This window comes from Manis javanica, chromosome 11, assembly GCF_040802235.1.
Source record: "Manis javanica isolate MJ-LG chromosome 11, MJ_LKY, whole genome shotgun sequence".
Lineage (NCBI taxonomy): Eukaryota > Metazoa > Chordata > Mammalia > Pholidota > Manidae > Manis > Manis javanica.
In genome coordinates, this window is record NC_133166.1 from 16491572 (window position 1) to 16515963 (window position 24392).

The 24392-nt window shown below is 47.5% G+C and overlaps 1 protein-coding gene across 10 annotated transcripts in view; it reads left to right on the forward strand.

Moving 5' to 3' along the window:
- The window catches only part of TENM4 (teneurin transmembrane protein 4), a 711224-nt gene that overhangs the window by 207661 nt on the left and 479171 nt on the right, over positions 1 to 24392 (forward strand). For all 10 annotated transcript variants that reach the window (XM_073215955.1, XM_073215950.1, XM_073215952.1 and 7 more), the window contains exon 3: positions 14997 to 15098. Coding sequence is in view for 9 of the 10 variants with exons in the window: in XM_073215950.1 (XP_073072051.1) it covers positions 15089 to 15098 (10 nt within the window). In the remaining variant the exon portion in view is untranslated. The remainder of the gene's footprint in view (positions 1 to 14996; positions 15099 to 24392) is intronic.

Consider the following 24392-nt stretch of genomic DNA (forward strand, 5'->3'; position numbering starts at 1 on the left):
AGTCTGACTCCCTGTGCTGCATTGTAAATTCTCCCTGGGGGTGATTGCTGGCCCACTCCAACCCCGACCCCCGGTGATCTCAAGCACGGTGAGTTCTGCGCCGTCAGACTTTTCAGTACAGCCCTATTAAAAAAGCCCCTTCCTTCCTGCTCCTTGGAAGCCCTCCAGACCCTGTGCTGAGTCAGAACGGCCTTCTGTTCTCTCCGGTCATGCAAATCCTGTATCTGGCCCATCTTAACCAAGGCCTGCCCCCTGGAGGTTCATAAAGGGCCACTGGGAGGCAGGGGAAGAGTGTGTACTGGAGCTCTGCCAGTCCACGGGCTGAGTCCCTGCTGAGCAAAGCAGACTCACCATCTCCTTTCCCCATTCAAATTGAAATGATATACCTGGTCTGGATCTTACCTGAGCTTCCACTCACCTGGAAAGTAGGTGTCAGCCTGCCTACACCATCACTCTCACCCTTTCTGTGAATTTAACAGTTTCCTTTAAGTCCATCTACCAAAATGACTTAGATCCTCTGCATCTTTCCCATCTCTCTGTCTTGGCCATAATCTAGACTCTTTGACCAGCCTCTCCCCTGTCTTCTTCCTATCTCTTCCCACCTCTGTCTTCCATATAGTAACAAAACTCTGTAGAACATTTATTTTATCCATCCAACCAGCCATCCAGCCTTTCATCCTTCCAGTAAATATTTGCGGGATGAATATTTGCTATAGGTTAAGCTTCAGGCTAGACTCATGATGCACAGATAGATGAGAAGTTATCCGACCTCCAGTGCCAGGGAGAGAGAATTAAATTACAGTGCAAGTGAAGGGAGGCCGAAGGAGTGGTGTCTAACTCAGCCTGGCAGCCTGAGCAGAGAGAGGCTGCTGCAGGAGCTGACCTGGGATCAGCATTTTTACGGTAAAGGTGGAAAAGGGATAGGTAACCCAGGGAGAGTGAGGGCGCACATACAGAGGCTTGGTGCCTGTTGCACGTTGGGGAGCCACAAACACCTGGCGAGGTGGGAGAGAAGGGTGGTTGCTGGGAAGGCCGAAACCAGATCACTCAGCACCTTACTCTGTAGGTCTGGAATTTCATCCTCTTGGCAGTGGGATGCCACGTATAGTTTTGAGTAAGGGAGCAGCGTGGGCAGGGCCCTAACCACTCCACTCTCCCTTGTCCCCTCCCTTGGGCCCCCTGACAAGCTTTTGTCCACGTTCCCACCTCCAACAATATCTGATTAGGCTCCTTTCCTGGCTGGCCGAGGTTCTGCTTGAACAACACTTTTATTCTCCCAGATGCTGCTTACCCATAAGGTTCTAAGTCACACTTAGAAAAATGCCCTTTTATTTTCTCTCCATTCCAGACACAATGTGTCTTGAAAGTTAGTGCAGTTCACCAGGCCCGTGGCTGTCGAGTGTGTGTGGAGAGAGATGCACTCAGCAACTTTTGGGGATGCACTCAGCAACTTCTGCCTCACGGCATCTGCCCGCTGCTCTGGAGTGCTTGGTAGGAGTGGATGATAGATAGGCCAGCTACCAACTCCTGCTTTTTTCATCATCTGTCAAAGAAGTGCCAAACCCACTTGCTGTCACTGCTGAATGCAGAGGTGGTCAGCGAGCACATTTTCGGTTTAGGAGCAAGTAAGAAGAGGGCTCAGGGTGTGGCCACCCCGCACAGGGCTTTCTTGCCTGAAGAACCTGCCCTGCACTTGCAGGCTTGGCCCCACCTGGGCCTCTCTTCTTACCTCCCTCCAGCCTTTGCCCCACCTGAGGTGGACCCCTTTCCAGCCAGCCTCTCTCAGGGTCCCTTAGACATTCCTGCCTCTGAAAGCATGGTCTAGAACCCTGAAGAACTGGGTTGGAGCCCTTGGCTATGTGACCTTGGTCAAGTATCTTAACCTCTCTGAGTTTTGGCTTCCACATTTAAAGTTCAGAGCTAATGTTCACTACTTCGCTTAAGTTTCAGAGATGGGTGAAACAACAGTGATAGCATATATGAAGTCACAACTGCCCTGGGGATCTTTATCCCTATTTTACAGGTAAGAAAATGAGAAGCTCAGACATGTTAAATGACTTGTCCAAGGTCCCACAGCTAGAAAGTGGATGCCTTGGAGGTAGGATTCCTACATTGGGGATCATGTCCATTTTGTTCATCCAGTATATCTGACACCCTAGCGGTTATATAGTAGGTGCTCAGTAAGTACTTGTAAATGACTGACTCCCAAGCAGTGTGCGGGGGGAAAAAAAAAAAGGTTAATCATTAGGTATAGTAGTATTTTATTTTTTGCTCTACTTTGTATTTCTTTGATTACTGGAGAAAGTAAACATTTTTTCCATGTGTGTATTCACTTATTCTTATGTAGCATGCCCATGTCTGTTCCCAATTTGTTCACTGGAATCCTACATTTTTTCCCACATCAGTTTGCACCAGATTTATATTCAATGGCTATGAACCCTCTTCTGTCTTCAAGCTACAAATATTTTTCCAGTTTGATGTCCGTTTTCAGTTTATGTTCTTTCCTTTTTGTTGTGCAGAATTGTAAAGTAAAATTAATCGCCGTTCACATTAAGTTGTTTAGTCAGCATGCCAAAACGCCAGCCAAGGTTGGGAAGTAGGTTTCCCCAGGCAACATGTACTTCCTCCCTGCCCCCGTGAGGGGTGGGTTGAACCAAGCCCCAAAGGCTGCTGGAAGATAAAAGCAGTGGCCAACATGTGGGCCCAAAGCCCAAGGAACCTTGCTCGGCAGCCAGAGGCCAGATCTTTTGTACCATAAATATACAATTGGCTTATGTGTGTGTTTTACTGTAAACACTTAGTTAAGAGGCCCAGGGACTTGTTTTTACAGTGATATCTGGTAGCGCCCATCCCCCTACGTGTCTCCTATTCATGTTATGGTGAACAGATGGTTCCTGTAGTGTCATAGGGCTCAGAAAACATGAGGCCTAGGCTAGTTGTTGATGATGACAGCAAAATACTTTTTGGGCTTTATGGATTATACAGAACTTTTCCATCATTTTTCCAGCTGGTCCTCATAATAGCCCTCCAGTAGTGGTATAGGTAAGAATATTATTTCCATTCTCTGTTGAGGGATCTGAGGCTCAGAGAGGTTGTCCATGCCCCCATGCTAGTCATGGGCAGAGGTTAGAGCTTCTCTTTGGATGTCAGACTTCTGCCTTGTCCAGTTAGTTCCTGGGGATGGTCCTGACCTTCCAGTAATGGAGCAGAAATAGTATTTGGCATCAGAAATGGAGCTCTAGAAAGAGAAGGGCTGTACTCCTGGTTAGAAGCCCTTAGATTCTTAACTTCTGAAGAAGATCTAGCATAATGCACTGTCTGAACCTTCCAGCCACATGGAGATGCTGCTCCAGAGAATGTGGCTGACGTCCTGAAAAAAGGGACAGTGGCTAATGATGACCAGCATGTCCTCAAGTGGTCTTCAAGGCATGGCTTAAATGCTAGCTTCTCCATCAAGACTTCCCTTGTTAAACAGGATCTTGCCCTTCCCCTGGAGGTTCATAGTTCATCTGTAAAAATAGGGACATGCCCAAACAACTATAAAAATATATGTATTACTTCAGCAATGTCATTCTTTCATTCAGTAGCTATTAAGTGAGCACTCACTATTTGCCAAGCACTGTCCCAGTGCAGCAGGAAACACAACAGACCAATATTCTGAAGCTTATATTCTGGCAGGGAAGCCAAACCATAAACAAGTCAAAGCATGTCAGATGCTGAGGAGGACTGTGGAGAGCAATAGCGAAAGGGGTTGGGATATTGGAGGGTGTCACAGTTTTAAGGAGGGTGGTCAGGGATAGACAGGAATGGGCAATGCGCAGTGTAGAGAAGGTGATTCATTCTGTTTAGAGTGTTGGATCAGGGAAAGCTTCAAAGAGGGGGCTTTTTTGTGCAAAGACCTGTCTTCTAACCAAGGGTTTCCAGGGAGGCAGGGGATGGCATATTGGCAGAGGAAACAGCAAATGCATAGGCATGAAAAGGTGAAAGGGTATGGACATGTTTGGGAAACAGCAAACATGTCTGGAGTGGTAAGAGAAAAAGGAAGGGAAATTCAGGACTTGATACTGAAGAGGTCAGTCATGGCCAGGCTGTGAGGGTTTTGTGGTGGTCAAGGGCAAGGAAGTCAGGGACTATGTGGATGCTGTGGGGAGCACAGAGTGTGCCCACTGCAGATGCCTTCCTGAGTGGGGGGCCAGCGGCTAGAGTCCTGGCTTTTATGACCCAGAAAGGGTTGAAACCAGAGGGGACACTTCCTCCCAGTAGCTCATAACCCCAGTCTTACGACAGAAACATCAGACAAATTTCTATAATGGGACATATGGCAAAATACTTTTGCAGTGCATTATCCTGACCCCCGAAACTGTCAAGATAGTCAAAACCAAAATTCTGAGAAACTGTCACGCCTTCCTCTTGAGCCTAAGGACATGTGATAGTGATGTGACGTGGTATCCTACAGGGAAAGTGAAACAGAAAACATTAGGTAAAAACTAAGGAAATCTGAATATACCATGGTCTTTAGTTAAAAAACTTACAATATTGGTTTATTGTGTCAAAAGGACCATAAGAATGTAAGATGTTAATAATGGGGGAAACAGAGAGCAGGGTAGATAGGACCTCTCTGTACAACCGTTGCAATTTTTCTGTAAATCTAAAGCTATTCTAAAAATTACTTTATTTAAAAAAACCAGTCATGTTACAATAAGAATTGGGAACAATTAAACTGGGGAAACATTTGTAAGCGGAATTTCCTCAGTTTTCCCACCACTGGAAAGGACTCTTTCTTTTCCCCTGATTTCTCCCCCTGTCTGGTGCTTTCTGCTTCACCAAGGTAGAAATAGCATGTGTGTGTCTGTGTGGGTGGGCACATGAGGTGGGAGAAGGTGGGTGGGGGTGCTGAGCCTGAGACAGATTGTGTGCTGAAGCCTCGGCACAGGTTTCCTCTCTGAGACCAGAAGAAGTTTCCAGATAGGTGAGGCATATGGTAGTTCATTAACAGCCCTGCTGGCCCACACCTCCTGGTCCTTTCAGTTCCTGTGGGGGCCACTGGCCTGGGATACTTGTGTTGGTCAGTAAAAGGCCACCTGTGACAAGGACCTGAGCAGATGCAGAGAGCGAATGCATCCTGGATCCCGGAGTCCCCTGCTCTAAGTGTGGGAAGCTGACCACTGCTGGGAAGCTTGCCTACCACACAGGCGGCTGGCTCACATGGAGAGCTTGCAAGCCATTATTTCTCAATTACTGGTAGGCTCTTTTCTCCTTTTGTCTCATTCTTCCTTCCATTCAGTGTCTGTCTGTTTATAGATACTTTTTCATATCCAAATTCTTCATTAATAACCAAGGATGCTCTGTTTCACAGTCACTAAAATGCTCACCTACTTTATTCCTTTCCCCCATCCTCTCTCAAGAAAGGATGGCTTCTCCCTCCCTTCTGAGTTGGGATGGATTGATATTAACCCTTTATAGTGGTAGGTGTCCCCACAGACAAGACTCAAACAAGCCACATCACATGAAGACTTAAATGTCTCACTGTATCTGCTGGGTGATGTCTTTCTTGGCCTGTCTCAACTTCACCAAGCCCCTGACTTCCCTACAGAGTCTCAGGACACCCTGACCTACCAAAGGACTCTGAAGTTTCACATCTAAGTTCCTTGGCAACCACTGCACTAATGACTGGCCTTTCCCACGTCAGTTTTCCAGCCCATACAAGTCACATATAAGCTGACTAAATTCATGAAAAAAAAAAGCAGAGATATGACTTTGTGCCCCTATCCTCCTCCTTCCAGGATTGCCTCCCAGCTTTACAGGTGCTTCATGGGTGCCCGCCTATCACTTATTCCCTCTGAGGCTTGACTGCAGTGGTCAGTGGCAATGGCTCTCATCCCAGCCCAACCACTATGAGTCTCGGGGCATCCTTTGTACACAGGCTGCAGAGAGGCACCTCTGTGTGCAGGTTATTTCAAGAATCTGCAACTCTATCAAGTCAGAGTCTAGGCAGGAAAATAGAAGCCACTCGGCCTTTCAACAGAGGAAATTTAATACAGGGAATTGCTTGGTTGCACACTTAACTGAAACAGCTGAAAAGCTGAATAGTACCTGGTGAGGCAGCCCAGAGATCAACAGCAAGAGAACCACCATCACCCCTAGACCGGAGGGCAATGAGAGAAGGTGATGTTTCTAGAAGCCAGCAGCTGGGACAATCTAGCAGGAGCTAGAACCATACTGTAGGGTGCCTGTCAGGACCTGAAGCAACAGAGGTATGTGGCTGTTGCCAGGGGTGCTAAAGAAGCAAGGAAGAGAGAGGTACCCTGACTTCTCTCTTCTCAGCCCCTGTCTTCTGCCATGGTCTTGTATTTGCCAAACCTACCTGCCCAGAAGCCAATAAGCAAAGAAGCCTGAGCACTGCAGTTCCCTGTGGGACACAGCAGGGCAGCAAGTGTGGGGAATGGTCAGAGAGCAAACAGAGCAATGACTGGGACAGCATCTTCTCAGCCCCCTCATTCCCACCACCCTCTTTGTTCAAGGCTGAATTGGACCCCACCCATTCTAGAAAACCCCTGCTCTTTTCTTATTTCTCTGATCAAGACAGCTTGTAGCTTGATGTAAGCTTCATATTCTTGTTTGATCTCCTGGATTGCAAAAATGAGGGAGGAGCAGGATCCTCCTCTGGGGAGGGAGTGGTGAACTCTCAATTTCTGTAGCCACCAAATCTTGCTCATGTGGGCAATTGCTGCCACTGGTCCTTGAGAGGAGAGCGGTGTCCCTCTCATTTTATAGGATCTTCAAGGTAGAATGGTTCTACCCTTTCTTGCCTTGGTGGCAGCCCCAGAAGACTCATCTACACCTTGAACAATTATCCCAGCCACATTCTGCCCAGGGGGCAGGCGGTGTGTTTGTGTGTGTGTGTGTGTGTGTGTGTGTGTGTGTGTGCGTGCGCACGTGTGAGTGCATGCATGTGTGTGTAGTGGTCACGGTGAGAGTTGCTTCAGAGGACCTCCGGCTGTTGTCTGAAATGGGCAGCCCCTTCCATCCTGTGCGCCTTTGCGTTGCCTCTCTCCTCTGCTAGCCTGGAGCTTTTGTTGCTGGCGTGGGAGCTCAGACAGGGGAATGTGGACAGGAAGAGTCCAAGGGCAGGACAGAAGAAACAAGGCCCCTAAGTTTGTGCAGCCAAGAAAATAACATGGAGTGAGATGAAGGATTTGGGCTGGACTTGTTTGTTTTGAAGCATATCAAGGGGCCAGGCGTGCAGTTGTGTTTGGATCGGGAAGAAAGGCACCACTGTGCAGAAGAAAATCCTTTGCTGGTTTTGTTCTGTTACTGGATTAAAGAAAACACCAGGAGGATTAAACTATGTGACTGCCTGAAGACTACTGCACCCAGACCAGAGGGGACCCCTGCTTCTTCCCGGGACATGTTCGGATAGCATTCGGAAGCAGTGGGCTTCCTGGTCCATCAGTCACTAGCCCGGTAAATTCAGCATCAGGTGGAGCTGCGCACATCACTTTTCTTTTCTTAACTTTAATGATAATGATGATGATTAAATATTAATAATAGTGTTAGGACTGTTGGTTCAGAGACAGAAATCTCAGCATTAACTAACTCAGAATCCAAGGAGTCGAGCCTTCCAGCCGGAGGAAAGGCAGAGAGAGTGTGGAATTGGAATGCGTGTGTTTAATTCTGTTCCACTTCTAGTTGGTCTCTTACTGCTGCTCTGGTCTCTTCTCTGACACTTGGTAGCTGCTTTCTCTCACCCAAGCCAGCCTCCCCACAGTATGAGTCTGCCAGGGCTGCTATAACAAAGTACCACGAAGGGAAAGGCTTAAACACAGACACTGATTGTTTCACAGTTCGGGACACTAGACGTCCAAGATGAAGGTGTTGGCAGGGCCTGGTCCCTCTGGGAGTGCCTGCCTTCCTCCAGTGAGAAGGGTCGTTCCTGGGCTTCTCCTAGTCCCTGGTGGTTCCTTGCCTTGGGGAAGCATGACTTGGATTCTTTGCAGTGCATTCTGTCGGTGTGTGTCCACCAGTGGCCACATTCTCACCTTTTCGTAAGGACATCGGTCATATTGGGTGGGGGCCCAACCCAGTAACCGCATTTTAATTTGATGACTTCTGTGAAGGCCCTGTCTCCAAAGAAGGCTCCATTCTGAGGTATGAGAGGTTAGACTCCAGAACATCTTTTCTGCATTCAATGCGTGACACCCACATAGCAACTAATAGGACTCAAGTTTTTACATTTTACAATCTTCACTACTGGAGAACATGTTTTTTTTTTCATTAGCTGTTTGCAAAAGTCCTGGGGAAGAATTCTAACTTTAGTCAGGTTCTGTTCTTCCCAGAGGTAGCCAGGGACACAAAACAAGGATAGACCCAGCCTTGTTAAGGTGCAGGGTCCATGAGAATATGACAATCATCACAGGGCCCATGTATCTGTCAGATCAATTAATCAATGCTGTGTACGAATCACCCCCAAATCATAGTGGCCTGTAACAGACAAAGGATTCATTCTCTCTCATATTCCATGCCCACTGTATGCAGTAGGATTGTGGGAGTGGAAAAATTTCTTATAATCCCCCGAAGATCCAGGCTGACAGACCTTCCCAACTGTGCCAATCACCATGCCAGAGTGGAAAAAGACCCATCTGGACAGCCTGGCACTGGCAATTAAATCTTCTGCCTGGAGGTGGTACACTTCTGTTTACAGCCCACTGGCCACAATCAGTCACATGGCCTGTCAGGGTGTGCAGTCCCGCCTGTGCCTCGAAGGCCACCAGCCAGAACAGTTGCCAATAGCAGTGATGACTCTCACAATCCACATGATGGAAGCAGTAGGAAAAATGGTTCCCAGAAGCAGAGAGACACTTTCCCAGAGTAAGAAAGGGGGTTGCATGGTGTACTTGTGGCCGAGTGTTCTGGGGGCCTCCCAGACCACAGACAGGGTGATGGGAAAGACAGTGAGGTGTTCAAACACCTGGGCTTGGCTGAAGCCAAGGGTCTGAGGTGATGGTGGCCAAGGACTAGGCTGGAGAGGGGCCGGGCTGGACACTGAAGAAAATTGCTTGTTTGAAGGAGGGGTTTGGATTTTATCCAAAAGACAGTGGGGCACTACCAAAGGTTTCAAGCCAGGACCTGCATGTTAGGGACAGCACTGGCGGTACAGTGATTTAAAGGAAGGAATGTACCTGGGGGGAGACCAGGTTACCCCCGTGATATAGTGTAGGAGCAGCCAGACTTGATGGCTCTTTGGCATGGGAGTCCAGTTCGCTGTGACTTGCAACAGAGATGGCATTGTGGACATGCTGGTACCCATGCTGGCTCCTGAAGGAAAAGGAGAAGCCGGTGGACATGGAGCAAGGGGAGGCTTTGCAGTCTGACAACCAGCTGAGTGCAGGTGCAGAGACCCCGGAGCACTCTGGTAGCTAAGAACATGAGTTTGTGTTTATCCCGCACATTCAAGTCACAGAATTTTTGATGGTGTGCTGAAACAGATCAAAGGTAAATACTGATTAAAAACAAGTCTCAGAAAATTGAGAAAACTCCCCACTGATACTGTGAACTTCATCAGGTTGCTTTTTCACACTGGCAGCTATTTGAAAACAGGTTCCTCCCCTGCCCATGCATTCTTTTAGGCCATGTCTTACAGGTAGAGTTCTTGCACATCCCTCAAAGCACGCGATCTTTCTCTGGTGAGAGCCCATTATTTTCTGTCTCACTCCCAGGCACTTGGTACGCTGATGTGCCCAACCGCTCCATTCAGCCTTCTCGTCCCCAAAATAGCATGGATTCCCAGTCCTTTCAAAGACAGATCTACACAGTGTACAGATTTGGGCAGCTCACCTGTGAAGAATTCAGAACCATCACTTGCTGTGGCTGCTAGTGAGAACACTTGTGAGTATACAGAGAAAGACTCATGGGAGAGAACACTGAGTGGAAACTTGGTCCAGCCCGTGGGCTAGGAAATGACTAGTGAGCTCTGTCAGCTTCCCTGAGCAACAGGCACATCCTCACCACAGAGGACCTGTAAAAAAAAAACACTCCGTCCTTCATGAATGAGGGTGCCAGTTAAAAATTCACAGGAAGATTACATACAGCCATCTGCTGCCTTTATTCCCCCCTGTGTGCATTAAACACACACAGCTGCTTGACATGAAACATTCCATTACACTGTGTGGCTCCCAGGCTGGACTTGCATTTGGGGGCAGAGGGGAGGTGAGGTGGGGGGAGAAGTGAGCTGAGCATGCTCAGGGATTTCCACCTGGACCTAAATGTCTCAGGCAGGGTATTTCAGATTTTTCCACCCTATTGACTTTCTCTCTGAAGGAAGTATCATTCTGTGTATATAGCTGGTTCTGCCAGTGAGAGAGAGAGAGAGAGAGAGAGAGAGAGAGAGAGAGAGAGAGAGAGAGAGAGAGAGAGAGAGAGAGAGAAAGAGAGTGTGTGTGTGTGTGTGTGTGTGTGTGTGTGTGTGTGTGTGTGTGTTTTCTTTATGATCTGAAAATGGGTCTTTGAGTCTAGAAGCAGTACCTGCAGCTGCCATAATTACAATGAAATAACCTGCTTCTTTCAGTCTGTAGGGAGAAAAGCTTTAAAAAAATCCATATTCTAAATGGACTCAGGCATGTGGTGAATCTTCTCTTTTCTCCCTGTTTACTTGCAACAAGTTTTACAGCTTTGCTTTTCCCTAGAGTCAGGGGAGGAGATGGGAATTAACCTTTACTGAGCATTTATCCTGGTTGTCCCAACAGCACAAGCCAGGATTTGAATCCCGTTTTGGAACTTCATTCCTTTCTGTCTGCCATGTGCCTTTCCTGTATCCCGTTAGACCCCAGATCTCTCAGCCTAGTCCAATTCTGTCCTGAGACCTGGGAGGTTTGGCATTATTAAGATGTTACTGAATATTTTGGCACATATAATTGGCTTGGATTAGAGACCAAAGCTCCTAGCACAGTGACAAGGTGAAGTAGACCATGCTAATGATTACATGATAATGAGACGGTTTTCAGAGGATTGTGGATGTGCCCTTGAAGGTGTTGCTTTTCGGCCCTCTTGAAACCAGGCTGGGAAAATATAATCCCAGAAGAACTGCAGACTCCGTGGTCTGTGTGGATCTCAAAATAAGGGAACTAAGATAGAAAGGGACAGTTGCGTGCTGGGAATTCAAGATATAGCAGTCACCATCTTCAAGGAGCTCCCAGTCTGGTGGAAGAGAAAGACATGCCAGCAGATAGTTTTAAGACACTGGTAATAAGCACTAGGTCAAAGATACCAGCAACTTGCTATAGTTTCAGTATTTTTTCCTCCCAAAATCCATTTCTTCAATTGGTACCTGTGCAGAGGAGAGCAGCTTCAGTGCGAGAGCAGTGTCCAGAATGTTGAGCATAAAAAGATTAGAAGAAATCATTATACATTCTTATGGAGGTACCGAGGGTCTTGTGTTCGGTCTCTCTGATCCCTTATTACCATTCCCATTCAAGGAGGAAACTTACTTAAGGAGCTAAGTGGTTTGCCCAAGGCTGCATCGCTGGTACCTGGGGGGCCTGTGATTCAGACCCACTCTGTCTGCTTCTCAGGCTCCTGCTCTTGCTGCCGCACCAGCCTTCCTCTAGGAAAACCTGCACCCTTGATGGTCAGGTGGATGGCACAGCTGTCGCTGTGTCCTGTGTTTAGAATGAAGAAGACGTTTTTTTCCCTTGAAAATACCCAAGTTTTGACAGCAGGCATCTTGATGGGAATGATTCATGATCATCATCTCCAGCCTGCAGATGTGACAATCCCGTCCGAGCGCACTGAGTCCTCAGGGCAATCCTCCCGAACAGTGAAGTCGGCCCAACCATAGAAACACTGAGCTCCTCACTGACATTCTACATGGCCCAAGCAAATTCGCGGCTATCCAGAAGATGTTCCCCTGGGCTCCTGTAACCTCAGCTTAGCTGAGCAGGGAAAGACAGAAGACTCCCTGCGAGGGAGGTGGGGGTCTCCTACTACCTTTGAAATTCTCTACAGGAGACTCCAGGCTGTGTTGAATGCGACCCAACCCAAGGCATTGTTTTATCTCCATGGTTTGTGGTCCCTGTGGGGAAAGCTAACAGAAGCAAAGGCACTCTGCACTTGGCTCCACCTGGTCTTCTCAAAAGGTAGCCCAGGAAATGGTCACACTTCCACCCACTCAGGCAGCTGGGACCGTGCCCTGGGAGCAGAAGGTGTACGGAGTGTGTCCCGTGTACAGGTGTCATGCGCAGATCACAGCACACTTTATGGCTTGTCTGGAAAGGGAAAGAACAGGAGTCAGATCTTGTCTCCACTGCTTCCTAGCTGGAGATTACAGACGAGCAAGTTAGATTCCCTGAAGCCTCCTTTTCTCGTCTGCCAGTCTGGAAGGATAGTGCTTGCCTTCTGCAGTTGTTTAGGAGGTTAAATGAGATCAAATATGTACCAGCATCTAACACTACTCAGTGCTTGGCACACAGAAGCCTCCTCTCCTTCTAGTTCATACTGTACAAGCCTTACCAAATTCATTTTCCTGCAACAGACCTCCAGGTACATCACATCTATGCTCGAAGCTTGTCACAGCTCCCTCGTGCTCACTGAGTGACCTTCTGTGGCTGGGCTTCCAGGGCCCTGCTTGTTAGGGCCTACATCACCTGTCAGGTGATGCCTTCTGCTTCCCTCCAGAGGGCTCACACTCTGGGAAGCTGAGCCATGCACTTGTTCTTTGTCATGCTCCCCCGGACCCCCAGGCCTTTACTCCCTCACATGGAACCCTGCCCTATCCCCAAGCCACCCACCTAACACCATCTCTGGTGCAAGGCTGAGCTTAAATGATACATTGTCCAGTAAGTGCCCCTTGATTTGTCAGCCAAGGTGATCTCTCCATCCTCTGTCCTTTCACTGGTTTACGTCTGTCTTGTCTCATACAAAACTGCCAAGCATGATAGCTACTTGTGGCCAGGTTGTCTTATTTTCCTTGCCAACCTATGAGCTTCCTGAAGGCAGGATTTGCTTCTTAGTCATCACTGCATCTGTATAGCACCAAACACTCAGTATATAATGAATGAGTCAGCATGTGAATGAATGAATGCTCGAATCCACTCCTAACTGGAGTTCCCCTCCATAACATGCTTATTGGAGATGCTTTGAACAAGAGGGAGTTCAACGATATGAACTGAAAGGAGTAAGCAGAAGAAAAGGAGGTTTTCCCTGAAACCAAAGGCCAAGAATAAAGAAGAGTAAAACTAGTTCTGTAGCTTCCTTGGGAGTGGAGGGGTCATAAGGCACAGACGGGGCTCCTAAGCACAAGCTTTGACCTGAAGCCACGGGGACAGAGTGAAATTTTATGACCTGGAGGTGGGCTTGAGAAAGATCCTGAGTGTTTTATCCATGTCACTGGATATGACTAGGACACCAGCAGGGCCCCTGGGGGCAGAGCCAAGGGCTCTGGGTCCTAAGATCCACAAGGCCCTGGGCTGGGGAGAAGGTGCCTCTCGCATCCCCATTGTTGCAGTCAAACAATCCCCTGCTTCTCTCTCAAACTGTGCCCAGTAAACTTACAATGCATAAGGCATGGTAAATAGAAATTAAGAGCACAATAGCCATTATTGCTCATTTAAGATGCACACAATGAGAGTCCTATCCTACGAGGGCTCTGCCTATTTTTTTATTTTAGTGAATGTAGTATGATTTGTAAGGGCTCTTCTAGGGTTACCTCCAAACTTTGTCTTGTTAATTCTATTTCAGCCCATCAGGTCTTCTGCTCTGGGGGTGCAGCCTGGCCTCTCAGAGTGGAGAGGTGGGACCTCCCCTCCCGCTTGGGCAGAGCCTGGTGAATGTTCCTGCCTAATACAGTTACTCTTTGTTTAGGATAATGAGAATTTACAAGAAAGAAGGAACACAGAAGAAGCTAGCAGAACGTCACGCTTAGGAGAATTTTGTGTTTAATGGAAATTACCAGTCATTCCTCACCTTATCAGTGATGTCTGCTTAGCTATGTTCCTAGGTATATTTGGCACATATGTATTCAGGGGATTCCTCAAATAATGCTTTTTTTCCTCACATGCCTAAATGTATCCTTCATGCCTTGTTCTTTAGCCTAGTGTGTCTTTTATATAAAAAAGGCATTTTGTGGCATTTCCAGTGGGTAAGCACAGTAGCTGGTGCAGGAGAAAGTACATAGATCTTGAGTCAGTGAAGGACCATATTCAGATTCTAGTTCCTCCTCCTACAGTGAGCTGAGGCGAATAACTTAAACCTTTGAGCCTCCCTTCACTCTTCTTTTGAGTGGGATAAGATCTCCCTTATTTCATATACCTTTATTGTGTACAGATATGTCCCTAGGCCCTGGAGATCAGAGGTGAATCAAATTCACCATCATAGAGTTCTAGGGCTGGAAAGGACCTCACATACTGCCCAGCTCAGTTTTCCTCTTGCAGACAAGGCACAGAAGCTCAGGAAGGGGTGTGGTTTGCTGGGAGGATCAGCGCATGTTATAGGGCAGGACACTAAGGTTCAAAGGTGTTCATGGAGTGGGGAGCAGTGTCTGGGCCCCATGTCCCATCCCCATCCCCTCCCCACCCCAATCATAGTGTATAGCCATCCTACCTCCCAAATACTAGTTTCTCCTCTGCTCCAAGCCCTTGCTGGGTACCTGGGTTGTGAAGAGGCCTTTATAATCTGCCCTTGAGGGTTTGATCAGCTTGAGGAAACTCATGTCAACAATGGCTGTCAGACAAGACCAGTGCTCCTGCGGCACAAGAGGAGTTGAGAGAACAGAGGACAGTATACCAGAGCCTCCCAGGAAGGCTGCATAAAGAAATACATTCTTATGGGATTTGCAGAGTATTTGGGACCCCATATGCTTCTCTTCATTGCTGTGGGACCAGGAATAAGCCCCCCCATCTTCCTACTGGAGTGCGCTTGACACGTCTGCTGGGCAGAGATGTGGGAGAAAGGAGTTGACATATCGCCACCTCACTAATTTGGGTCTATGTTCTCTGTTAAAACAGAAAGGAACCTGCCTTGTCCTCCAGGATCTGATGGCCCTGGAGAGAAGCCTGCAGGGCCCACAGATACTGCTGATTCTTCAGAACGTGCTGGCATGGAGCCAGGTCAGTCCCCTTGTCTGCTCTGATTTTCTGCGTCATCAACTGCAAACCTATGGTCTTGATGAGAAATGCCATCTCGGAATCTGAAACCTTGCATGCTTTTTGGTTGAAGGCTTTTGCCACTAAGCAGCATCAGAAATGGAACAGGTCATGTCAGAGTGGAGGTGACCTTCTCAAGTAGCAGATGCAGTCGGAGGACTGGTGGGTGCTGGAAGCTAAGCCAGCAGCCAGTACAGTGAGAGGGCAGGGCAGGCAAGGGCCAGACATCCAGCTGGGATACGACGGGGAAGCTGGCAGCCAGGAAGCAGCAGGCAGGCTCAGGGTCACAGAGGCACATTGACCATCAGGGTCATTCTAGGGCCCAGGAGCCCAGGGCAGGGTCCAGAGTTTTGTGGTTACATTTCCAGCTGAGCTGGGGTAGGATCAGAGGCGCAGTTGAGAATGGGGCAGGCAGAGATGAATGGGAAGCTGCCCAGGGGACAGCTGGTCTGGAGGCCAGTCCAGGTGGCCAGAATGGCTCTCCGGAGGCTTTGCCTCATAGCGCTAGGCAGAGGAGCATCGGTAAAAACACTATGAAACACTGGATTGGGTGGAAAATGTGGAAGGATGTTTCAAACTAGAGAAGGGACATGGCATGAGAAAGGTAGAATCATGAATGGAGACTGGTTCACCATGGAGAAGGCTGAAGAATAGATACAGGAGGGAGCAGGACCCAAGGAAAACCAGCTGTGAACCAAGCACATTTTCTTATCCTCCAAGCAGTGTTGCAAGGTAGAGAGGTCTGCGACTTGCTAGGCTCACTTAAGCTGCAGTAACAAATTCACTCCAGAATCTGAGGAGCAGAATCTCAGTAGCCTGATGCAGCAAAGGTTTATTTCTTGCTCATGCTACATGTCTAACCGAAGTAGGTGGAAGGCTCTGCTCGACTTCATGACTCAAGGGCTTGGCTAATGAAAGCTGTGCTGTATTTTAGCTGTGTCGCCTGAAAACGTGTGGCCGCGCCGGGCTCTGCAGTAGGGGAAGAGAGAGCCAGAGGGTGAGCACTGGCCCTTAAATGCTTCAGTCCACAAGGGACACACAGCCCATGGACCAGAGGTAGTCACATGGTCCTGCCTGAGCTCTCAGGCTCTGAGAAATGTTGGGGGGAAAAAGGCTATTTGATGAGTCATATAACTGCCTTTGCCACAGTAAAAAATACTTCCATTCTACAGGTAAGGAAACTGAAGCTCAGACAAGCTCACTATCTTATCTGAGGTCTCCCAGTTACAAGTGCTGGAGCCTAGATTTCACCTAACTTCTTATTCTATCACTTCTGTAGCACTTCAACAAAGACATGTTGAATACAAAGAATAGGCCTAGCACCGTGCTAGGCTCAGGGGGGCAACGGGGAACAAAAACAAAGGTGGCCTCTGATCTAAGCCTAAAGAATGTGCAAGCATAGACTGGGATAAATGTGGGCAGGATGGACGAATGGCTTTCTGAAGAGATCTAGAAAGATTTGAGTTTCACATAAAGAGGGACAGGTGAAAGGGGATCACGTTTATGGAGGCACTGTGCCAAGTACTTGATGTCCCACATTTAACTCCCACAACGCCATGAGGTAGTTCCTACAGTTGGATTTTCAAGATAAGAGAACTGCAGTTCCCTCAGCCAGGTGCAATAACCAGGCTGAATGGGAACTCTTCAGTCCTACCTGTGCTCACTTGTAATGATGTGAAAGCCAGAATAAAACATTGAATTCTGCCCCCCACTCCATCCAAGCACAAGAACACGGTCTCTCCTTCCTCTCTGTATCCCCCATCCTGGCCCTTTCTCCCCTGGCTCCCCTAACAGGCGCCCTGCCGGGTGTCACATGTGAACACAGGGAGCCTCGTGGAGTCCAGACCCTGGGTCACACATCCCCACGTCAGTGCTGCCCATGTAGCTGCGCCCAGAGCCAGGCTTGTTAGCTCAAGGAGGGAGGGAAGAGACTGAAGGACTATAGGGAGCCGGACTTGAGTCTGGCAGGGTGGGATTGGATCCAAATCTTGGCACTGGCGAATTATTTTGTCTCGAATGCTGTCCCTTTTCTCCCTGGCTTCATCTTCCCATCCCTCTCCTTGCACATACATTTACGCTGACCCCATCACTTCTCTCCCTTCCTCAGCATGTGTGATCAACTCCCTCATCCCCACACTGGTCCAAGCCCCTAGCTCATATATGGGTTATTGCAGCAGCCCCCTCACGAGGCTCTGCTGCCACCTTTCCCTCCCAGAGTCTGCATGAAGGCATCTGTTAAAACAACAGTCAGAGCAGATCATTCCTCTGCTCAAAGCCTCCTTGGCTTCCCATCTCACATAGAGGAAAAGCCAAAGGCCCCACAGGGGCCCAGGACTTACACGAGCCAGCCCCTTTCCCCTCTGCCCCTATCTCTCCATACCCCTCGCTCGCACCATGGCCTCTTTGCTGTTCTTGAACTGTAAACACACTCCTGCCTCAGGGCATCAGGCATAGAAGCCTTTTTTGCAGTCAGTCTCAGGCAAAGCTCTGGAGGCAGAGGGAACAGCAGTGAACAGACCTCCAAGTCACCATCCAAGTGAGCAGAGCACACATGGGGCTGAAAGGTCCTGGACGTGCGTGGAGTGGCGGGGGGGCCAGTGATGTGAGCAAGGTGGACATGGTAGAGGGGTGCACAGCAGGCCTGCCTCCCCACCCCATGCACAGAGCAGCCTTCCCAGGCCACTTCTTCCTGAGGCTTCTTGCATTGCATCTTCTCTACCTGGCATTTATCTCCACCTGATGTGTTCTGTATTCCTTGGTAAGTCTGTTTTCTGTCTCCCGTGCCGGAACACAGCTCCACAAGGGCAGGGCCTTAGTTTGTATGGTTGCTTATACTGTTCTCGCCCCTAGAATACCAGCTGGCACGGAGCAGGCATTCAATAAATACATACTGAATGAGCGAATGAATGCCCAAATTATTTCACAACAGATTCTATATGGGTACTTGCTTACGCACTATTGTTCCATCCACCTTTGTAGATGCTGTTCCTCTTCCTTGAGTGTCCCCCTTGACCCTTCATCTCAGCTCACTTCCTCATTTTTTCTCTCTCACTCTGCTTGCCCAAGAGGGCCAGTCCCAGCTGCGTGGCACTTGGCATGGGCATTGTCCTCTGTCCCTGGAGCCTGGAGTTTCAAGGGCAAGTACAGCTACTCCTCTTGGAGCTCCTGTGCTTGGCGCACAGCTAGGGTTCCAGTTACCGTTTATTGGCCTGAACCAAGTGGCCGAGAGCACCATGTGGAATTGCAGCCAGGAGCCCCAGGCCCGCTGTGCGTGTCCCCTCACCCGCAGTCAGGAGGCAGGCGCCCTGTTGCCAGTTCATCCTCCTCCTGCTTAACGCCTGCCTTAGATCAGGAAGAGGAGGCAAATGGGGCACTAATGAATTCAGAGAGAAACTAAATTGGGAGGTGTCGCAGACACCATGGAGGAGGGAGACGGGTTTAAAAGGATCTCTCCAGGGTGGGCGGGGAGTGTAGAGAGAGGCTGGAGTTGGTGTCCCACAGGCCCCCCCCACACCTGTGTGCAGGGTTGCCTGTGCGATGGCTTCACTTGTCTGACTTTAAATTAGGGGTCTTTGAGATGACTGACTCATTCCTTCCTTCATGCCCTCCCACCAACTTGCCAAAAGAGATTTCAGTGGGTTAACAATTCTAAACTGATTAATTAGGACCGCATTTAATGCAAAATTAAGGTAGTTAGTAAGGGAGAAACAAGGGAAGGGGAGAAGAAAGATTGTGAGGGCCACTCAGAAAAGGGGTTCCTGGAAAGGGGCTACTAACTGCCGTCCTGATGATGGCCCAGGGCTCCTGCGATGTATAGACAGGGCCACAGATGTAAAGAACTTTGGGAATGGAAACAGTCTGGTCACACGCTGGCAACAGCGACCAGTGTCTGAAAGTGCGTGCCAATCCATCATCACTTCCTGAGTCAGGGACTCATTTTAAAGCTCGTTTTCGAGATGAGGTAACTGAGACTTAGACACTGAGTCATCTCTCCAGCAAGTGGTGCTGGGACAACCAGATATCCACATGCATAAACATGATGTTGGACCCCTTCTTTACACCATATATAAAAATTAACTCAAAGTAGATCATTGCCTTAAATTTAAGAACTAAAACTATAAACCCTTAGAAGAAAACATAGGCATAAATGTTCATGATCTCACATTGATTAGGCCATGGTTTGGCACATATCAAAGGGAGGAGGGATAAAATACATAAATTGGACATTATCAAAAATTAAAAATTTTGTGTGTCAACGAATACCATAAAGAAAGTGAAAACACAACCACAGAGTGGGAGAAAATAATATGCAGTCATAGATTTTATAAGGGACTTATATCCAGCATATATAAAGAACTCCTACAATTCAACAATAAAAGGACAGTCTAAATTTCAAAATGTTCGAAGAGTTTGAATAGACATTTCTCCAAAGAAAATACAGAGATAGCCAATAAGCACATAAAAATATTTTAGTGTTTTTAGACATTAAGGAAATACAACTCAGGGACATGGAGTCATTTGTTTGGTTCCTAACCGACTGACACCAAAGCTTCTTGACCACACACCTCCCTGAACTTGGGGATGACCAGCACAGGGGCCCTGGACTGCCACTGAGGGTTTTCACAAGAAGGGGAAGCTGAGAGGGAGGTTCAGGGAGTGGCAGGCAAGACAGAAAGGTCCAGCCAGGGGCAGACTGCCTGTGGGCGTTTTTTCCAGTAATGAGCAGAAATTGCCATCTGAGAAGCTTCCCCAGGGCCAGCTCTGCACTCTGCCCTCCCCTGCCCTCTTCACAGCATGCCCCAAAGGAGCACTTTTCAAAGTCTCTGGTTTTAGGACCCCTGTTGTGCTCTTCAAGATTATGAGGACCCCCAAAGAATTTTGGTTTATGTGCATTGTATCTACTGAAATTTGTCATACTAGTAATTAGCACTGAAAAAAAAAAAGCTTTAATTGTTATTTATAGCTTATTTAAAATAATAATAACGAGCCCTTATATTAACATAAATAACATGGTTTTGTGAAAAAAATGACTTCCAAAACAAAAAAAAAAATGTAGAGAGTTGCATTGTTTTGCATTTTGGTAAATCTCTCTAATATTTGGCTTAGTAGAAGATCTATCTGTTTCTGCATTCAATCTAGAAAACTCCACCATATTCTCCTAAGAGAATGAGGAATGAAAAAGGCAAGTAGTCCCATAGCATCATGAATAGTTGTAACCTCACAGAGTTCCTGAAAGGGTCTCAGGGACCCGCAGGGATCCTGGGCCACACTTTGAAAACAGTGGGTGCCAGAGGTGAGATCCTTGCTACAGAGTTCAGGAGGGAGTGGGGGAGAAGTCAACTGGGAATCTAGTAAACAGAGGAGGGAAGTGAGGACAGTGTTAATGGAGAGGGATGGGGATTCTCCTGGCATGAAGCCTGGCTGTCTTGGCCTTTGCACAAGATAGTCTCTCGCCCACAGTGCTCTTTCCCATCTTGATCTACTTGGCAAAATCCTCCAGATGCTTTAAGGTTCAGTTTAGTTGTGACTGCCTCCAGAAAGCCTTTCTTACCATCCTTAACATCCTAAAGACTTGGTTAAGCCCTCCTGCACCCATCCTCCTTGTTGGGTCAAAGGGTGCAGCCAAAGAGGACTTGGGAGGTTGAGGCCTGCTAGTGGAATGCTTGGATGCCGTGTAGAAGAGCTGGGACTTTTTGTTGTTCTTGTTTAAGAAGTGAGAAGCCACTGAAAGGTTTGCACAAGTGTCTACTTGATGCTATTCAAATTTATATGTACAGCAGACTGTGGTCACCAAGAGGCAGATAAACGTCATCCACTAATCTAACCCACTTACAAATAAAGTACTGTCTGTCATCTAGGAGAGGAGGGGAAATGAGGAATACAAGGAGGAAACTAACAGCTAATCGAGCACTCACTATGTGCTAGGCATTCACTGTGTTACCTAATTACTACAGCAGTTAAGTGGTATTTTCCCCAACTTACAGGTAAGTAAATCAAGGCATTCCCTCCCCTGTCCCCACCCACAACAAAGGTAGCTTACTAGGAAGTGGCAAAACTGTGATTCAAACCAGGTCAGTCGGCTTCCAAAGCCGTAATTGCTTTTCTAACCACTCTACATGGACTAGGCACCATTTGTTTTACTGCTACATGCAGCTCTTTTTAAAATGTGCTTCTATCATATCTTTCCAAATACACTTTTTAGTTCTTGGAACGTTGAGCAGGAACACAAATTATGTTTCTTTTTTCTACCCTTTTGGAGTCTAGCGTGTCAGCTTCCTTTCACATAGCAGACTGTTGATAAACCCCACTTGTGTACTGCTTATCTTTCATAGAAGGCATGGCCTCAATTGAGATATTAACCCTGAGTTCCTGTTAACTACAGTTATTAGTGACTTAGAGATAATTGAGTAGTCAGGCCCTGCCAGAGCTGTCCATCCTGGTTGGTGATGGCAACCTGCAAGGTCAAAGGGCTTGGAACAGATCTGTTATTTTTCTCAGGGTCAGGTAGGAGAAATAATCCTGAACAGCACATCCTAGTTCTTATACAAATATTAAGACAAATAAATATTATGAATTTATTTCCAGTTACACCAGTTAAGCAAGTTATGCCAGTTAAAGAAGGATAAATGAGCATTTACTGAGCCCTTACCATGGGTTAGTATGTGTGCTAGGCACATTGCATATTTTATCCTCAAATGTAAACCTGTATGTTTTTTGACTGCGGTTAACAATAGAACTCTCTGCAAGACAGGACTCGTCCCATTTTACAGGGATCAAACTGAGACCCTGAGAAGGATCTTGCTTAGGGTCTTTTATGTCCAGGCACCTGGTGGAGCTGGGATTTGAAACCAGGTCTGCTGGGGAACACCATGCTGCCCTCCACATGGGGAGGAAATGCTGAGTGTGGTCCCAGCGGGCACTGTGCCTACCCGGCAAGGTCCAGCAGCCCGCATTGGTGCTGCGGTGGCCACCAAGTGCTGGATTTGGGCTCTCTCTTTCCAGACCATCTGTCTATCCCCTGAGGTTCCTTTTCTCTCCCTGGGTGTTCACCTTCAGTCTTCCCACAGAGCACTGGAATGCCCACCACCCCACCATGCTACCAGCATCTTTCAGCACCCAGTATCTGCTTGATCAGTGTTCCTGGACCAAGTGAATGCATGGATGGTCTTAGCGAGGAAGAGGAGGGAGCAGGTGGCTCAAGATGAAATCCAGCAGGTGAAATCCAACAGATTGCACTCAAAACCAGAGTTCCCTATTTGCTAAAAAATGAACCCCTGTAGGAAACCATTTCTAGTCCCAGCCTCCAATGCTTTGGAAACCAGGTGTGCAATACTGCCCTTCCCTGGACCCGCCAGTCAGGACTGGCAGTGACCTGGCAGCTGCTGTGGCTGTCCCTACCCTTCCAAAACAGCTTTGATGTGATCTTATTTACCTGTTCCCCATCCAGACACGGGGCTGCTGCACAGTCCCAGGTGTGCAGAAAGATAACAGAGCCATTTACAAGTAGAATGCCTGGTTTATTTCCAAGTGGGAAGGTCAGTGTCATTATCCTTGGTGGGTCCCGTGACCAGGTCCTCATAAAGGGAGATCCTGCTTCCTGTTGCTGATCGCAGCTTCAGCTGCACATCTCAGTGGCCAGCGTAGCAAAGCAGCAAAGAACATGGCCCGAAGGCCCTTTTCCCAGGACCTCTGTAACTACATTGCCTTGACTTACCTGCTGTGAAATGGATGCATTTAGACCTCTTCCACTCCCCAAAATGCTTTTGTAAAAGCTCCCTGGGTGGAAAAGAGCAGTGAGTCACCATCTATAAGCACAGAATCCTTTGCCTCTTTGGATTCTAACCACGGTAGAAAAGCAGAGTGTGCAGAAAAACGCTCCAGGGGTGAGAACAGACTTTTGTTGAGTACCTATTATATGTCAGCCACTGCGCTAGGCATTTCACAGTCCATTTAACTCACAACCACTGGTGAGGTAAGCATTGTTATTTCTGATTCACAGATGGGACCATGGAGCCTCAGAGAGGGTCAGTGACTTTAAGTAACACAGCTGGGAAGTGTGGGAGCCTGGAATTGTACCAAGGTTATCTGCTGCAAAGCCCAACTTCTTCCCACTGAACTGGAAATCATAACACAAACAATAGCAGCAAGAACTACCATTTGTAGGTTGCTCATTACATGCCTGACTTGTATTAGCTCATTTAATACTTACAACAACCAGTGAGATTAGGCACCATTATCATCCTTGTTTTCCATATCAGGAAACTGAGGCACAGAGAACTGCTATCAGAATGTAAAAGTTCCCAAAGGGCGTTCAGAATGTAATCCCCAGCAATCTGTCACCACTAGCTGCTCTATCATAGATAGTTGTCTAAAATAAGTGCAATCCTTACTCATAGAATGTACTTAATAATATTTGGTTACTGATACTTAACTTGGTGCTGTTCTTATCACCCCACTGAGATAGCTATTCTGGTTGCTGTCAACAGCCTGTGCTGTAGCTGCTGAGCTGTCCATTATGGAAGAACCCAGGTAGGTCAGAGAATCCTAGGGCCAGAATTCAGATGTTAAGGGGCAAGCATATTACAAGGATGTGTAATGCAGCAGAAGAGAGCAGGCTCTGGAATCAGCCCAGTGGAGTCCAGCTTGACTTAACAGCTCTGGGCATGTTAGTTAATCTCTGCTTCAGTTTCTCAGTATGTAAAATGGGTCTAATTAAGAGCACATACCCCGATGCACTATTGCAAGGATTAAAAATCATATAAAATGCTGATAGCGAAGGATAGCACAAAACACAGGTGCCCAGTATATGGGATCTGTTGTGTTAGAGCATATTAGTTTATGCTCTGTGTGTTAGAGCATATTGGATTTGTGAGGTAATCTAGTTCCACTGTTTCATTTGCAGATGAAGAGACTGAGGGTCAAGACAGGGAGTGGTGGGGCTCAAGTCACACAGCATTTTTGTTTTCTGATTCCAAAGCCAAGGCTCATTCTTATAACAAGTCTCAAGAGGCCCATGTATCACCCTGTCATTCTAGAAGCTTTAGTTAGTTACCTGTCAATCTGCTTTATCTTTTTTGATAGTCTGTTCTTTATCTATACTTTCGTGACCCTTATATATTTCTTTAAATATGGTACACAATTATTTGATTTCCTAATCTGATCATTTCAGTATCTGTGGTATTCAAAGGTCTGATTTATTTGTTCATCGTTTTCGCTGTCTCTTGCTCATGGTGGCTTATTTCTTCATGCATTTTATTG